At 42.1% G+C, this 14,418-nt stretch overlaps 1 protein-coding gene across 11 annotated transcripts in view; it reads right to left on the bottom strand.

The window, feature by feature from the left end:
- KLHL29 (kelch like family member 29) overlaps nucleotides 1-14,418 on the bottom strand; it is a 601,388-nt gene that overhangs the window by 66,133 nt on the left and 520,837 nt on the right. For all 11 annotated transcript variants that reach the window (XM_073335871.2, XM_073335864.2, XM_073335869.2 and 8 more), the window contains one exon: nucleotides 8,433-8,692. In XM_073335871.2, coding sequence (XP_073191972.1) covers nucleotides 8,433-8,692 — 260 coding nt within the window. The remainder of the gene's footprint in view (nucleotides 1-8,432; nucleotides 8,693-14,418) is intronic.

Raw genomic sequence — 14,418 nt, forward strand, 5'->3', positions numbered from 1 at the left:
TTAAGTGTTTGCTCTGTAACTATAAAAGTGTTTTCTCTGAAACTGTAAACCTCCAGTCAAGAGAGAAGCACTACCAAGTGTGAAATACTATTTCATAGATTCATAGATATTAAGGTCAGAAGGGACCATTATGATCATCTAGTCTGACCTCCTGCACAACGCAGGCCACAGAATCTCACCCATCCACTCCTGCAATAAACCTCTCACCTATGTCTGAGTTACTGAAGTCCTCAAATCATGGTTTAAAGACATCAAGGTGCAGAGAATCCTCCAGCAAATGACCCATGCCCCATGCTACAGAGGAAGGCGAAAAACCCCCAGGGCCTCTTCCAATCTGCCCTGGAGGAAGATTCCTTCCCAACCACAAATATGGCGATCAGCTGAACCCTGAGCATGTGGGCAAGATTCACCAGCCAGATACCCAGGAAAGAATTCTCTGTAGTAACTCAGATCCCACCCCATCTAACATCCCATCACAGGCCATTGGGTCTATTTACCATGAATAGTTAAAGATCAATTAATTGCCAAAATCATGTTATCCCATCATCCCATCTCCTCCATAAATTTATCGAGTTTAATCTGGAAGCCAGATAGGTCTTTTGCCCCCACTGCTTCCCTTGGAAGGCTATTCCAGAACTTCACTCCTCTGATGGTTAGAAACCTTCGTCTAATTTCAAGTCTAAACTTCCTGATGGCCAGTTTATATCCATTCGTTCTTGTGTCCACATTGGTACTGAGCTTAAATAATTCTTCTCCCTCCTTGGTATTTATCCCTCTGATATATTTATAGAGAGCAATCATATCTCCCCTCAACCTTCTTTTGGTTAGGCTAAACAAGCCAAGTTCCTTGAGTCTCCTTTCATAAGACAGGTTTTCTATTCCTCGGATCATCCTAGTAGCCCTTCTCTGTACCTGTTCCAGTTTGAATTCATCCTTCTTAAACATGGGAGACCAGAACTGCACACAGTATTCCAGATGAGGTCTCACCAGTGCCTTGTATAACAGTACTAACACCTCCTTATCTCTACTGGAAATACCTCGCCTGATGCATCCCAAGACCGCATTAGCTTTTTTCACGGCCATATCACATTGGCGGCTCATAGTCATCCTGTGGTCAACCAATACTCCAAGGTCCTTCTCCTCCTCTGTTACATCCCCATCTTATAACTAAAATTCTTGTTATTAATCCCTAAATGCATGACCTTGCACTTCTCACTAGTAAATTTCATCCTATTACTATTACTCCACTTTACAAGGTCATCCAGATCCTCCTGTATGATATCCTGGTCCTTCTATAAATTGGCAATACCTCTGAGCTTTGTATCATTTTCAAACTTTATTAGCACACTCCCACTTTTGTGCCGAGGTCAGTAATAAAAAGATTAAATAAGATTGGTCCCAAAACCAATCCCTGAGGAACTCCACTGGTAACCTCCCTCCAGGCTGACAGTTCATCTTTCAGTATGACCAGCTGTAGTCTTCCTTTTAACCAATGCCTTATCTACCTTTCAATGTTCATATTGATCCCAATCTTTTCCAATTTAACTAACAATTCCCCATGTGGAACTTTCAGAGTAACAGCCGTGTTAGTCTGTATTAGCAAAAAAAAAAAAAAAAAGGAGTACTTGTGGCACCTTAGAGACTAACCAATTTATTTGAGCATGACCTTTCGTGAGCTACAGCTCACTTCATCGGATGCATACTGTGGATGTGGAACTGTATCAAACGCCTTACTGAAATCTAGGTAAATTAGATCCACTGCATTTTCTTTGTTTAAAAAAATCTGTTACTTTCTCAAAGAAGGAGATCAGGTTGGTTTGGCATGATCTACCTTTTGTAAAACCATGTTGTATTTTGTTCCATTTACCATTGACCTCAATGTCCTTAACTACTTTCTCCTTCAAATTTTTTTCCAAGACCTTGCATACTACAGATGTCAAACTAACACGCCTGTAGTTACCTGGATCGCTTTTTTTCCCTTTCTTAAAGATAGGAACTATGTTAGCAATTCTTCAGTCATATGGTACAATCCCTGAGTTTACACATTCATTAAAAATTCTTGCTAATGAGCTTGCAATTTCATGTGCCAATTCCTTTAATGTTCTTGGATGAAGATTATCTGGACCCCCCAATTTAGTCCCATTAAGCTGTTCGAGTTTCGCTTCTACCTCAGATATGGTAATATCTACCTGCATATCCTCATTGCCATTTGTCATGCTACCATTATCCCTAAGATCCTCATTAGCCTTATTAAAGACTGAGGCAAAGTATTTGTTTCGATATTGGGCCTAAATTATCCTTAACCTCCACTCCATCCTCAGTGTTTAGCGGTCCCACTTCTTTCTTTGTTTTCTTCTTATTTATATGGCTATAGAACCTTTTACTATTGGTTTTAATTCCCTTTGCAAGGTCCAACTCTACTTGACTTTTAGCCTCTCACTTTATCTCTACGTGTTCTGACCTCAATAAGGTAGCTTTCCTTGCTGATCGCTCCCATCTTCCACTCCCTGTATGCTTTCTGCTTTTTCTTAATCAACTCTCTGAGATGCTTGCTCATCCAGCTTGGTCTACAACTCCTGCCTGTGAATTTTTCCCCCTTTCTTGGGATGCAGGCTTCTGATAGTTTCTGCAGCTTTGACTTGAAGTAATCCCAGGCCTCCTCTGCCTTTAGATCCATAAATTCTTCAGTACAATCCACTTCCCTAACTAATTTCCTTAATTTTTGAAAGTCAGCCCTTTTGAAATCAAAAACCGTAGTCGCAGATTTATTTTTGTTTATCCTTCCATTCAGTTTGAACTGAATTAGCTCATGATCACTTGAACCAAGGTTGTCCCCTACAACCATTTCTTCTATGAGGTCCTTTACCTTTACCTTTATTTCTGTCTTTCCTAAACAGCACATACCCTTCAATAGCTGTAGTCCAGTCATGACGACTATTCCACCATGTTTCCGTTCTCCCTATAATACCTGGTTTCACTTCCTGCACCAGTAGCTCCAGTTCCTCCATTTTGTTACCCAGGCTCCTCGCATTGGTGTACAAACACCTTAATTTTTGTTGTTTGGCCTCGCTCAGATTCTTTACCCGCTTAGGCATGGACATTCTACAGCCAGTATGACCTATTAGACTGGTATCCACACTGCCCTTCCTCCTTATGTCCATTCTCCTACCCACGGCTGTATCCTTTCTTACTTTGTTTTCTTCCCTTTCAATGCTAAAATCCGGCATGGAGATTACCTGGACATCTCCCAACCATCCCCCCAAATTCCTAGTTTAAAGCTCTTTTAATCAGTTGTGCCAGCCTCCATCCTAGAAGTCTATTTCCTTCCCTACTCAGATGAAGTCCATCCCGAGAGAACTGTCCTCTGTCAATGAATGCCTCCCAGTGGCCATACATCCCAAAGCCCTCCTTATAGCACCACTCCCTGAGCCATCTGATGATAGTCATAAACTTGTCACACCTTTGTTGCCCTTCTCTAGCAACAGGCAGAATCCTACTGAAGATCACCTAAGCCTCGATTTCCTTAAGAGTCTTCCCCAGGCTGGCATAGTCTCCCTTGATACGTTCCAGTGAGAATCTACCAGTATCATTTGTTCCCACATGAAGGACAATCAGTGGATTCTTTCCCGCTCCCTTTAGGATCCTTTTCAACCTGAGGTCCACATCCTGTATCTTAGCACCTGGAAGACAGCATACCCTTCTATTCTCTGGATCAGCTCTGGTTACAGGCCTGTCTATTCTTCTCAGTAAGGAGTCCCCGATCACGTAGACCTGCCTTTTCTGGTGACGGTGCGATTATCCGGTCTATCCCGTGTTCCCTCTGGCTGCAAGTTCTTTCCATTGCTATTCTCCCTTGTAATCCTCACCACAGGAGGTATCTCCTGCCCAACAACAACAAAAGGCCCCTATACACCAGACAAACCATTGTGGAACACCAGAAGACAAAAGACTTTGTTATTGGCCCTCGTCCCACACAATGAAGAGGAGACATGCACATGAACTTGTCCCATCAGCTTGAATTCTGGGGGAAGGCAATAAAAAAATCCCTGACAAGTAGAAGAAACTATATCTTAAGGCTGCTTGGACTCTGGGAGACAAGGATGACTAAGCATAAGCAAAAGATCCCCAGTGCTTGGCCTGGGTTAGCCCTAAAGGACATATAGAGCTTGATTATTATAGAAGCTACTATTACCTTTTGAAACTTAAGACTGTAACTCATTGTGTGTGTATGTTTACCTGCTTTAAACCTTTTAAATAACTCTCATTTCTTTTTCTGAATTCATATATCTTTAGATAGGTTATTATAGGATTAGCTACAAGTGTTGTCTTTGGTGAGAGATCTACGGTGCAAATGACCTGAGGTAGTGGTTCTAAACCTATTTACCATTGTGGGCTGCATATGCAGCTCTCTGTGTGTTATGTGGGCTGCATCCACACAATATATATATACTACCTGTATGGCTATGTGTGCTGATTGGGCCGTAAGTGACCCGCAGAGTGAGAACCACTGACCTGGGGTAAGTGACTGGTCCTTTGGAACTGGGTGTAACCTGAATATTGTTGTGATTTTTGGAGTAGGGGACCAAAAGGCAGGCTTGCCTAAGTGGCAAGATAGACCGGAGTGCCCAAGGGGACTGTCTGAGACTCCATGTTAAGGCTGTTATAGTGCTTGAGAAGTTCATAGCTGATGCTTGGGTGGTGAAATCGAAGTATAACACTCACAACCAATTTGGGGTTGTGCCCTGGTTTGTAACAGTCTGCCCTGTTGTTGGCACTCATGGCCATGAGCCACTCCAGACAGTTTGACTTATCCATTCACAATCTGAGAAGATTGGTCCTGCTTTGAGCAGGGGGTTGGACTAGATGACCTCCTGAGGTCCCTTCCAACCGTGATATTCTATGAAGTGTTCGATGTACACAAAGCATTGCCCTGACAGATTCGGCAGAAATGGTGGGTCTGATTCTGTAAGGTGCTGAGCACCCTTGACTCCCAATAATTCAGGGACTATGCATCTGGTAGGATTGGGCTCGATATTTCTCATGCTGGAAGGAGGTGTCATCAAAATTTCTACACATCATCTTTATCAGACAGAAGCCTGGTTAGTCTAACTTTATATCCAACTCTAGAGTAATTTGTTTCTGAGCTCTGAAAATGTAGATGCCATTATAAAATTTTAAAGAGAGGGTGTTTCATGGTAAATGTAAAAAGCAAGAGCTTCTGCTTTCAGAAAATAATCATCTATCTGACTAAGAGCCTTATATATAATACAGCAGGATACAGAGAGGTAAGAAAAAATTAGAGCAGCCAGCCAGCCACCCCTAAAACCTGGCTTAGCGGTAGGACTGGACATGAAAGCAGCCAGCTATTGGTATCTTTTACATTAATTTATTCAAAACACTCATCTCCCTATAGATACATATAAAATTGAAAGAAAACATATAAAATCAAACACCACAGTGAGAAATTTGGAGAAACAAATAAAGCTGTCACCATAAACTATAAAAGCACTTCAGAAGCAGGAGAAAAAGGAATGTAACTTGGAAAAAAAAATCCACCCCAATTGCTGCAACATGAAAGTGAAAGAAGAGCAGGTGGTGGTGGTGGCAATGGCAGCAGTCAAAACAAAAACCACCACTTAAAAAACGAATTCATAACATCAGCACAGCAGGAGGAAGAAAGAAATATTTAAACCAGCAATCTTGAAACATAACCTAGATTGCATGGTGATTGACACCCTCTGTTTGTGACAGAGAAACAGATTCATTCTGCAAGGTTCTTTCCACTACTGCCCTTGAGAATAATCCCATAGTCTCCATTAAGTTCTATTTCAGTACAGGAGCAGCTCAGAACGGACTATCTTCATCAAACTTTAAACGAGCAGAGAAACACACTCTAACAGTATTGCACATTTCCCAAGGCCAGTGGGAGCTGAGAAGGGGCCCATTTCAGTAAATCAACAGCACTGTATAAATGTTTTGCGATCATAATAATATATACGGCTCAGCCAATCAACACCAGAAGAGAAGCCTAGAAGGTGGCCACAGAGGCAGGAAAACTCTGTGAGGTTCCTCTTAGAGTCTCACGTGCATTATGCATTTGAAGAGGAGAGAAGACGTTTTGAAGAGGCTCCCTACAGCCACAGACTGACTGCAGGAACTGTGCTACCATCAGACGTGTTTCCCCTGTGGCCACACGTCTATCTTAGGATCTTACATGGAAGTCACTACCACAGTAACCGAGTACCTCTGTCTTCAATGCATTTATCCTCCCAACACCCCACTGAGGTAGGGAAGTTCTATTACCTCATTTACAGATGGGGAACTGGGATACAGAAAGACTAAGCGATTGGGCTGAGTTCACACAGGAAGTTTGTGGCAAAGCAAGGAATAATACCTAGGTGTCCTGAGTCCCAGGTTGGTATCCTACTAACTGGACCATCCTTCTTCTTTAAGCAACCCTGGAAAGGATCTAGGGGGAGATAATGCAACTCTGCAAGTATGTGTACGCCAGAACCGGAGATGTAAATTTCCAGCTCAGATGGTTCTAGATGCGTTACCTCTGATCTCGCTAGCACGCTAAAACAGACACGTGGCTGCGGCAGCACGAAGAACTAGCAACCTGACTACATAGCTATGCTCTCAGATGGGATCATACTTGGGTGGGCTAGCCCGTCCCACCACTGCGGCTACATTTCTATTTGTAGCATGCCAGCTTGATCAAAAATTACACCTAAATCTCTGGTGTAGACATACTCTAAAATGGATTAAGTCGTGGTTGTATTTCTTTGGGGAACTAGAGTGGGATCAGCTGAGGTTGGAGCTGCCAGTGTGAGGCAAACAACCACAAGACCAGGGCCCTCACTTAGCTAAAATGACTGACCCCTTCAACAAAGCCTGCAGTGACTCATCACTCAGGCTGCTGCAGAATGCCTATCCCTGGGGAGGACTAGGGTCAGATGACCTCCAGACAAATGTATTTCACTCTCACTGCCAGAGCCACAAGTTAGTCTGTGCAACAGCGCCATTCGACTAGGAACCCTCCAGCTACCATGCGGTGTTCCAGACTCCTTAGGCTTCTAGCCTGCCCTCAATCCGGTTGCCCGAGCCTTTTTCCAGCGCATGTCAGCCTTGTCTGTATCTTATTCTTGCCCTGCTCCAGACTTGCTTCAGCCTTGTCTGTATCTTATTCTTGCCCTGCTCCAGACTGGGGTATCTCCTGGCCCCAGACCCTGGGACTGATTCCAACCCGACCTTTGACCTGCACACGGACTCCAACTACGATCCTGATTGGCTTCTCTCCGGATTCTGACCCCAGTTCTGACCCACAGCCTGACTTCGGGCCCTGATTTCAGCACCACTCTCAGCCTAGTCCTGACTCTGTGTCCAGCTTCGGCACTTGGTGCCTGTTCTCAACCACAGCTTCAACCACCAGGGCTGACTGCCTAGAACCCAGAGCCTGATAGCCAGAAATGCCCTTAGCACCTGCTTTGGCCTTCCTCCCCCTGCAAAACCGAAGCTCAGCAGGGTACTGGGGAAGCAACAATAACATGGGGGAGGCATTCTCCCTTCCGGGCGGGCCTTGACAGAGCCCATCTGCAAGAGGGAACATTCTGACCCAAGACGAAGGTTGCGATTCAAACCAAAGATCAATTTAGATACTCAGACATCCCCTTATCACCACAGTTAGGTACCAAGATCATCTACCTGCAAATCTTATTTAGTTATATCTAAGAAGAGAGGCAGGTTTTTAAGTGTCACCAATGTAATTCGTCTATCTCAAGGACAATGTTTTGCCTTTATTGTCCTCAAAACCAGTCACTATTTATAACACTTATCTGGAGATAGTGGTAGGCAAGGTAATACATTTAACTTCACAAGTTAAGGGCAACTGCATAACTCAGACAAATGGTGCGGACAAGCTAACCCTAATAAATATGTATATACTACCAGAGGGGGTATCTGAAGAGCCAGTAAAGGTACAGTATAATTTTTTATACATAGTGTACTTGTAAGTTGGTCATGCTATTAGCATTCAGCACCAAAAAAATTGTGATTTACCGAGGATTTTTGCTTCCTACTGTTACTGAATGTGCACACCTTCCCAAAAATGTATTCCTTTCCTGAGGTAACATATCATGCCATTATAAACCTTCAAGATTTATCTTTGACCAAGTCTGCAGCCAACAACCCCAAGACTCTGTTTCTAATACACGTGTAGCAAATGAGAAGCTTTTAATTCTAAATCAGATAGGGGGAACTCAGATTCTGAAATGGCTTACAATTTGTGCATAACCTAGAGTCATTTGCTCTCTTTTTACCTCCACAATCCCATCTTTTATTCATCTTCACATTTAAAATTGCATGGGGATAGTTTCTACTTTAAAGAGGTATTTATGAGAATGGAGGAAAGTGGTTTCTCAGATTATTTTTACCTGAGCTCTTAGTGCAGCGTCCTTCTTAATCCATTTTATCACTGTTTCGTACACCAGCTCTTCTGCTTTGGTGTTCAGGCTGTCATTGGACATGTAGGAAATGAAGTCATCTTTGGAGATATTAAGGATCTCCTCTTGATTGGCCACCTCTGGGAAAATTTGTAGGGCATATGCTTTGGCCATGTTGTATAGTTCACTGCACTGCATAGCTTCAGCCATGGCTAATATTCCTAAGCAGTTGCTGGCAGTCAATTGTTTTTCTAAAAGGAGCAAATAAAGTATAAATGAATGAATAAAAATGGCATTATTTCACTGATAAATAGATGCTATGAATGTAAATAACTCTGGTTCACTTTGAATAGCACCCAGGTTATTCCAAAGAGTCACCATTAGAAGAAAAAAGTCTACCAAATGCAGTTTCTTTAGATCTGCATTTTTAAATCTTGAACTGGGTGGAGGGTATTTTCTGGGCTTGTTTTTTGGTGTGTACTCTAGTGGTGTGGTTGGGAGAAACTGTTGACATAACCTTATTACTAAGGACCTCCTCTCTAGTAGGACTCAAGTAGTGAGACCACTGCTAGATCTACTGCCTACCATGTTCCTTTAAGAAACAGCAGAGAAGTAAACCCTAGTGCAGGTGCTTTAAGAATACACTCAAACAGCTCTCAGGACATTTTTGAGGATCCTACAATTGCTTCATGATAATTTATGTCCTGCTTAGCTACTAAGCCACTTCAAATAGTAATAAAAAAATTTCCCCACAGGAACTTTGTTATTGTCGAATATGATGACATTTCTTATGCAAAACACAGATTATACTAATGGTTTCTGTTAAATGTTGTGTAGTGGTGTTTCAAAGCAAATCATGCACAAAGGAGACAGCATTATCTGCTTCCTGGCAAACCAGTAACTGCACAGTGTGTGGTAGTATGTTAAGGATGATCTATGCTGTACACTTCACTGTCCTTTTTGCTTTCCAGCTACTTTGGACAAAAAAAAAAACACGAATAGGAAATTTGTGCAAGAGGGGCTAACAGGTTATTGGGTCTCAGCTTTACTAGCAAAGCCATTAGCAGAATACATTTTATTAAGATTCAAAGCAGAAAGCCTCAAAAAGTATGTCTACACTGCAAAGAAAAACCCATGGCACCAAGGTCATGGCTTGCAGGGCTCAGGCTGTGATACTAAAAATAGCACTGTAGATGTTCCTGCTTAGGCTGGATCCTGGGCTCCAAGACTCTGTCCCCCTTGCTGGGTTTCAGAAAATATTACAAATATTCCAAAAATGCAGCACTCTTATTCTGGAATAGAGTGTGCATACATGGAGTTAATCAGCAATAGCTTCTCAGCATTAAACTCACACCTTGCCTAACTTTGGATTAACTTTAATGGGTAGACAAGCCCACATATACAAACAAACCTGTTTAAAACTAGATGGATAAAGTAAGGAGGTGATAGAAATCTAAATTCTTATCACCACCAGTACTTGGAAAACTAAAGCCAAAAAGCAAATCTGACACTGGAGTCACATCAATCTTGTAATTTTTAAAAGAAATGCCCCAGCCAGACCACCAGGGCATAGCCCTGTACACATCTTTCATTCTGCACAATGGAAAACATCTGGTGGAATAAACCTTTACTCATATGAGAGCAGACATCCTACTTCAACCCCTTTGCAAGAGGGGTTTTTAGTTCTCAGATTTCTGTTTTTCAGGTAACAGACTTGGATATGGGACAACTGCACTGGCTGCAGCTGATCTTCTCTGAATGGGGGATGATGATCAAATATCTGTGCTGACTTTTCTAGATCTGATCCTGGTATTTTACCTATCTTTAATCCCTTGTAGATGTAGACAGATGTTTCTGAGTGGCCCAGTCTTTCCTTTTTCAGAAGGACCAGAGGGTAGTGTTACATAGTTACTGCTCTTCCCTGAGAAACCTTTTTGTGGCATGCCAAGGGCTCTATTTCATTATCCTTTCCCATATGTACATAAGGCCATCAAGAAGGTTTGTGAAGAGATGTGGGCTGCAATATATTCAGCAGGCTGATGACACTTCATAAATTCTAACATGGCTGGTACAGTGGAACAAATGACTCGGTAAGAGCTCGGATGTAGGCTAGCTGGATGCAGTTCAACTGGGGTAAGACTGAAATAATGTTAGTAGTCTGGGGGAAGCAGTTGGCAAAAATTACCTCAGCATCTTTAATTGAAAGGATTCACCAACTACTTGCATCCATAGTTCATCATATAGGTGTCTAACTAGATCTTGAGATACTTCTGGATGCCTAGGCAACAAAGAAAGGCTGGAGAACACTTTGCTCCATCTATGATTGAATAAGAGAGTGCACCATTTTCCTTCTGATGCAGATCTTGCTACAATTATATATGCCTTTGTCACCTCAAGACTAGACTTGAATTGCACTCTACATGGGGCTTCACCCCTAGATTATTCAATTACTAAGCAGAGAGCACATTACACCAGTGCTCCAGGATAGCTTCCAACAGATTTCTGGGTGGAATTTAATGATGTCAGTTTTGACTGATGAATTCCTAAATCGTCTGAGACCTGGTTAAATACAAGATCACCTCTCTAACCCTTGCCAGACTGTTGCAACTGAGATCAATGGAGGCACCTGAGCTGGCAGGGATTTCTCTACTTATGCTCTGACTTTGGAATTCATTCCCTATGTTGATCTGCCAGAGTCTGTATTTGTTAACCTTCCAGGCACGCTGCAAAGTCCATCTTTTATCCCAAGTATCTGAGGATGGAGTAGATGCCTGAGCAGGGATATAGGCAGAGATTGGTAGTATGCATGAAAGATTACTTGGCAGAACTGTGGTACCAATGTAACAGGAGTTCAATAATTAGTGTGAGATCCCATCTGTTTGTGTTGAATATTGTCTTTTTAATTTAGGGAGGATGAAGCATATGAGTTAGGCTTTACTAAAATCAGCACAAACACACCTCTCTGTTACAGGCTGTGAGCCATTTAGTTAATGGGAGTCCATTCTTGCTGGTTCATACAAGCCTCTAGTGGCATATTGTCTGGTCATATCTATAAGCTTCCTGGATGTAAATTATCCTCCAAAAGACCACAAGGCCCTTGTGAGGGTCTCACTTTCCCATCTTCAAACTGTCTGGTGCCTCAGTTTCCTCACTGGCTGGGTGATCTGGTTCTCTAGCTGACCCCAAAATTCCCCATCTGGAGTAGACGAAAACAATCCAAAACACCTTCTTGGGCAGGGTCTGGGTGGACCTCTCTTCTTGCAGGGCTCCCAAATGCTCCTCTCACTGCTTCCTCCCATGCTTCTTTTGGAAGCTTGTTCTTCTCTCAGAACAAATCAGAGATTCTGCTCTTCCCTAGATGCCTCCTTGATAGACAGACCCCCAGCAGGTCCCACCATCTCTCTCAGACTGAGGAAAGGGAGGCCCTCCATACTCAACATGCTTTGTGATCAGCCTACTGTTCCAGACTGTACTTAAGTCCCAGAATCCCTCTGTTTAGTTCACTCCTGTGACAAGAAGCCCTCTCCTCACAGACCACAAATGTGATACTGATAGATCTCCTGAATTCTGGTTTGGTTCACATGCCCCAAACCTTTTTCTTCCCTGGGTGCACAGACTAACCAAACCAGGGTGGCTTTTACGAGTTGTTTTTAATCCAGATTCCTCTGCAACATTGAAACAAAACAAGAAACACATCCTTTCTCTTTGTTCATGCACCAGAATACTTGTTCATGCACTAGGCACTGTAAGAAAAGTCTTTAATCGTTGTTATCATCAACCACTAGCAAACACAACACAGGAAATATACTTTGTGCTTGAAGCCATTATGTCCAAAAGGGAGGGCAATTTTCCAATTCTGCAGATTCAGTTGGCTTCTCCTGGGGGATAATTACAAATCCCAGGTCTTTGAGATAACTGGGAGTTGCTAACTGGTTGTATCCAACTTCAGCTAGGATGCCTATTAGCTAGCTCCATATATGCAATGATATACACGTCCTTAGGCTCTGGGGTGCTCCTATAACTAATACCTGAAATTTTTATTGTAGATCTAGGATCACAAATAAGGCTGAAGGGAAGGTGATCCATGCTAGACTTTGACTGGGAATGGCAAAGGTTCAATTCAACAGGGCATCAAAGTAACACACTGAAGAATTGTAGGAAAAGAGCCCAGTAGATCAGTTAATTTGCTTGTTGCACTTGCCTTGGTGACACACGGTTTGGATTTGTCAAAATCTATTACTGTACTACTGGTACCTGTTTCTGTACCAAGGAAGAGCTTATGTGCTATAATATGGTTCTTTTATTGCTAGATTCTTTAGAGAATAAGGATCTGCTGGGGGAAAAAAAACATGAAGCCATAAGACGGGAGGAAGAGGGGGAAGTGCTGTGGATATTCCACGACATTTCTGACCAGTTGTAGCATTTAGCCAGCCATCATCTGGAACCTACTATAACTTGTAGGCTTTGTTGCATCAGTCAGAACATAACTGGAAACTGTTGGCATTGTGCATTCTGTTGACAAAAGCAGAATGCTAAGTGTAGAACAAAGAGCGAGAAAAAAGCTAGAGATAGCCATGGGAGTGAACAGTTAAGAAATGTGATTGTTGACTGGGGTCCATTTCCCTGTCTGACAAATTCAGAGGGAGGTAACTAGCATCTAGATCAGTGAATCCTACTGGGACATTTAAAAAGCTATTTTTGTGCTATGATATACTTGGTTCATGCGTTGCCCAAAACAAAATACTTTTCCTAAACATTTATATGGCAAAGACTCTGCTATATCTGAAGCTCAATTCAGTCAAAGCTATAAATTCATTCTCCAAAGGAATTGTATGAATTCTCCAAATGAAAGTCTAAAACTCTGGTGACTCCCCATATATCACTAAACTTATAGCCAACTCTCCTAGTTCATACCACAACATGGTTCACTGAATTCAAATATTAAATATTGGAAAAGGGAAATCTCGCATTGATTTAGTAAAATAAATGTATTTTGTTTTTTTGGCTGAATCTTTCTTTAGTGATATTGTATTTAAATACATCTACTGATCATAAGAACAAAAGAATGGCCATACTGGGTCAGATCAAAGGTCCATCAAGCCCAGTAGCCTGTCCTCTGACAGTGGCCAATGGCAGGTGCCCCAAAGGGAATGAACAAACAGGTTATCATCAAGTGATCCATGCCCTGTCACCCAATCCAAGCTTCTTGCAAACAGAGGGCAGGGACACCATTCCTGCCCATCCTGGAGTCATTGAAAGCTGGGGTCATTGAAAGCTGTAAGATATATTCATTCATGCTGGAGGTCAGCTACAGAAAAGTAATATCAGTGCAAGAACCTATACTCAAGGTTCACAAAGGACATATCGGAACTAAGAGACACAGTTTTCAAACTACCACAGCACACTCATTTTAAAGCAAGCATTTTACATTTTTAAACAAGTGACAACAAAAATTATTGAAAGAGGGAGCTTGCAATAATGGCCTGATTCATTACTGCACTGCTCCAGTTTTACTCTTGTGTAGCCCCACTGCAGTCAGTTAGGCCAGCATAGCACTGGGTAGTAACACAGTGATGAACCAAACCAAGGTTGGAGTTTGATTTTTGAAAATGTATAACATTTTCTAAATGCTCATCTTCAAGACTCTGTAATCCTGATGTCAGTTTACAATGACAAACTCTTGAGCTGACTCCAGGTTCACGTGGGACAGAGGTAAACTTTGGTTCCAAAGGAATGACGTGTTGCAATGAGGAAGAGTTAAGAGATATGTTTTAGGGACGGGGAGAACAAGGGCGTAAAAAAAAGTCTTGATATAGTGTGTATTGAAAGCAATACAAGATCTGGGTCAAGCTTTATATTAATAAGATTCCATTTATAAATGGTTTATACAGGGTTAACAAAACATTAATAGATCTTATAAGCAGGTCACAGAAATGAGTACCATGTGTTATAGGTAGATAGGGGCATACCAGTACAA

Source organism: Lepidochelys kempii, chromosome 3 (assembly GCF_965140285.1).
Source record: "Lepidochelys kempii isolate rLepKem1 chromosome 3, rLepKem1.hap1, whole genome shotgun sequence".
In the NCBI taxonomy this organism is placed as follows: Eukaryota; Metazoa; Chordata; order Testudines; family Cheloniidae; genus Lepidochelys; species Lepidochelys kempii.